General features: G+C 54.0%; 1 protein-coding gene across 1 annotated transcript in view; it reads left to right on the plus strand.

Annotated features, from left to right (window-relative positions):
• The window catches only part of CBX6 (chromobox 6), a gene marked incomplete at its 5' end in the record, with an annotated part of 8,977 nt that overhangs the window by 5,228 nt on the left and 482 nt on the right, over positions 1 to 3,267 (plus strand). Inside the window, one exon of the mRNA XM_029085584.1 lies at positions 2,781 to 3,267. This exon is cut by the window's right edge and continues 482 nt beyond it. Within this exon, the coding sequence (XP_028941417.1) occupies positions 2,781 to 3,267 (487 nt within the window). The remainder of the gene's footprint in view (positions 1 to 2,780) is intronic.

Genomic DNA, 3,267 nt, shown 5'->3' on the forward strand with positions numbered 1-3,267 from the left:
TCCCAGCATTATTGCTTTTCCTTTAACACGGCTGATGGGAAGCTTCACTGAGGAATTTTGGGGTGTATATGGCAGCTGTGGGTGTTTGTGACTGCTTCCCCCAGACTCGGGGGACTGCTTTCCCACGTGGGTGATGGAAGGCAGCGCTGTGGGCAGGCGGCACTTAGACTCAACTCCAAGCAGAGGGGCACAGAGGGGGCAGAACTCCTCACTCGTAAGGCATGATTACAGGGTAGGGAATTAATCTATGAGACATGCAGTGTTGGCAGCAGGAGAGGCCCTGAAGGATGCCTGTGTCTATCCACTGAAGTGTGGATCAAGGATTTTTACCAGTCTGTATCCTCTGTCTTCCCTGTCCTGTATTTTGGAAGGGGACATTGTGTTGCGCTTTGCTCTCCGCTGAGCAGTGGTAGGTTGGCGAGAAGCCCAAAGCACAAGAGCAGCAATGCTGGCAGGGCTGCCTGTAATGGGGAAGCAGGGGGGAAAGGAAGAATAAAGTTGTTAATCCAGACTCTGCTGGTATGTAATGTCAGAAAGCAACCCGTAGCTTGTCCTGGTGTCTGCCATCTGCTTCAGAGGGACCTGTGAAGAGAGGGAGCAAGCACAGCTCTAGATGTTCATCTGTTTGTGCCTGTGACCTCCCAGTGGGATCTGCAGAGTCTTAAGTTGTGGATCGTTGGGATGGGATGGGGAGAGTTGATGTGTAGTGCAGGGAGTTACCTGGTGCTGCTGCTGTGCTCCAGCCTGTAGGATGCCTGCGACAGGAACTATGTCAACTATTGGTTTTCTGAACAGTTTGGGACATGGAGTATCATGTGAGGCTGAGCAGAGAGAAACTAGCTGGACACTGGGATGCTTCCTGCTACAGCAGGACATGTTGGGGTTTGCCTGGGCTGGGGACGCTTCCCTCTAGCTGGGTGACCCAGCCCTGTACAGCCCGGGGTTAACGAGAAGAGTGTCGGTGGCTGCAGTGGCAGTCGTGTCGCTCATCGGTTTCTTTGTCAGTTGGCTGATACAAAGTCTGGAGTCCCTGGTTCAGATGAGCCTTCAGTCTGTGATTTCACGTACATCTGGGGAAGGAGGCCTCATATTTGCAGTCCTTTTAAAGCCAGGATACAAGTAGTACTGCAGGGCATGATCATCCACCATTAGCCAGGGAGAAACAAAATGTCTTCACGTCTCTGCTCATTCGGGATCTTCTGTGGTTTCCATGGGGATCTCAGTGGGAGAAGAGGGGCAGTGGGTGACAGCAGAGTTCTGGGGATGTAGGGCGAGGGCTTTGAGCTTATTGTGCAAGAGCTGGCACAGGCCCCTCGCTTAGATCTGTTAGATCCCTGCGTTTACACGCACATTTTTTTTCCCCGGCATTTCTCTGGTAGGAGGCACAGCCTGCGGGGTGACAAAGGAGATGGTGTTGGAGTGCTTAAGCTCTTAGCTGGCAAGAAGCCATCCCAATTTTGGCGTGTGCTAGGGGGCAACCGGATGGAAAAGTTGGGGAGGAAAAGCAGCTGTCTTGTTCTAGCTCTGCAGTTCTTGTTGTGCCCACGAGGTGGGGAAAGCTGCTCACAGGATGGGCCATCCGAGGGGGGCTCGCTTGTCCCCTCCCGGCCCTGGCTGACTTCTGCCTCTGAGGAGTAAGGAAGGGGTTTGTTTGGGCAAGGAGTGGGGTGCAGGTGAGAGGCAGAGCTCTACAAGCAACTGTGCTCTGACAAGGGGTGATGTAAGAATATACTTGGGTTTCCATGCCCACAGGGTCTTCAGGTCATACTGCCTCAGCTTACCAATGAAACTATTGTTCCTGCTGCCAGAAAATGTTCCTCTCTCTTGTGCATGAACCCGGGCAGGTCTTGGCACTGTCTCCAAGCACCAGAAGAGTTTAAAAGTCTTGTTGCCCTGTCCTGGCTCTCGGGAAGGTCTGGCACTGAGCAGCTGACCCAGTGCTGTTCCTGCCCTGTTTCATTAGTAGGTTTCAAACAAGTGTAGTGTTCAAAAGGACAAGGCAATCTCTGGAGATGCAGTTAAACTTGAGTTCCAGCTGACCTGGTCTCTGGCTTTAAACACTGAACCTTGCTCCCACAGCAGAGTAAGGGTACTTGGTTGTGGTGTCTGGTTAAAAGTAAGCTTCAAGTCTCTGCATTTCTGATGTCTAGCTAAAACAGCTCCATCAGACTGCCCTTGCCTATCTCCATCTGTGTTCCTCAAGACCCCATTCTACCAGGCTTTCCAGAGCAGATGAGTCTGGGAGGGGAAGAGCAAACTGGATTCATTTACTCTTCCTCTACCCCTTGTCTCATGCTTACTTCGTAGAGGACCAAATACAGTCCCCTGTCTTGGGACTAGTATGTAATTTTGGATGCTAACTCAACACTAACAGGCCCCATACCCAGGAGGATGCTTGGTTATTCGACCAACAGTGGAGGATTGTGCACGGTGGCTGATGATGACTGAGAGGGGGCCTTGGAAGCTATTAAATGTAACCTTGAAACATGGCTGGAGGGTGGCAGTTTCCTCCTGGGGGAAGCCCATGTCAACAGGGGCAATGCCTGGGGGGTAACCTGCCCACCGAGGCTATAGGCAGTGCCCCGCGCCTGTGTGGCGGCTGTGCCATGGCTATCAGTAGTCCATAGGTGGCTATGTGTGCTTGTCATTACCGTGGGTGTAAATGTAACGCAGCGTTGCTGTTGCACTCCTCCCGAGGTGAGCGATGCCTGATTTGAGGTCTGGCTGCACCCAGGCTGCCTCTCTGACCCTGTTTTTTTTCTTTCTCCCCACCACCGCAGGCTCGGGCCCAAGCGGAGGCCCTCCACATTGGGGATGTACACTTTTCTGTCAAGCCTGGTTCCAGCACCTCCTCTCCCAAGCTCCACTCCAGTGCTGCAGTGCACCGGCTCAAGAAGGACATCCGGCGATGCCGCCGCATGTCCCGGCGCCCTTTGCCCCGTCCAGACCCCCAGAATGGCGGGAGCGTGGGTGGTGGCGCTGGCATCCGTCCTCCTGTCTCGCCCTTCTCCGAGACCGTCCGCATCATCAACCGCAAGGTGAAGCCCCGCGAGCCCAAGCGCAGCCGCATCATCCTCAACCTCAAAGTCATTGACAAAGGTGGGAAGCCAGCCAATGGGGCCGGGGGCCTGGCTCGGCCCAAGATCCCGTCCCGAAACCGCGTCATCGGCAAGAGCAAAAAGTTCAGCGAGAGCGTCCTCCGCACCCAGATCCGCCACATGAAGTTTGGCTCCTTTTCACTCTACAATAAGCCGTCCACTGCACCTG

Source organism: Antrostomus carolinensis, unplaced genomic scaffold (assembly GCF_000700745.2).
Source record: "Antrostomus carolinensis isolate BGI_N321 unplaced genomic scaffold, ASM70074v2 scaffold38516, whole genome shotgun sequence".
In the NCBI taxonomy this organism is placed as follows: domain Eukaryota; kingdom Metazoa; phylum Chordata; class Aves; order Caprimulgiformes; family Caprimulgidae; genus Antrostomus; species Antrostomus carolinensis.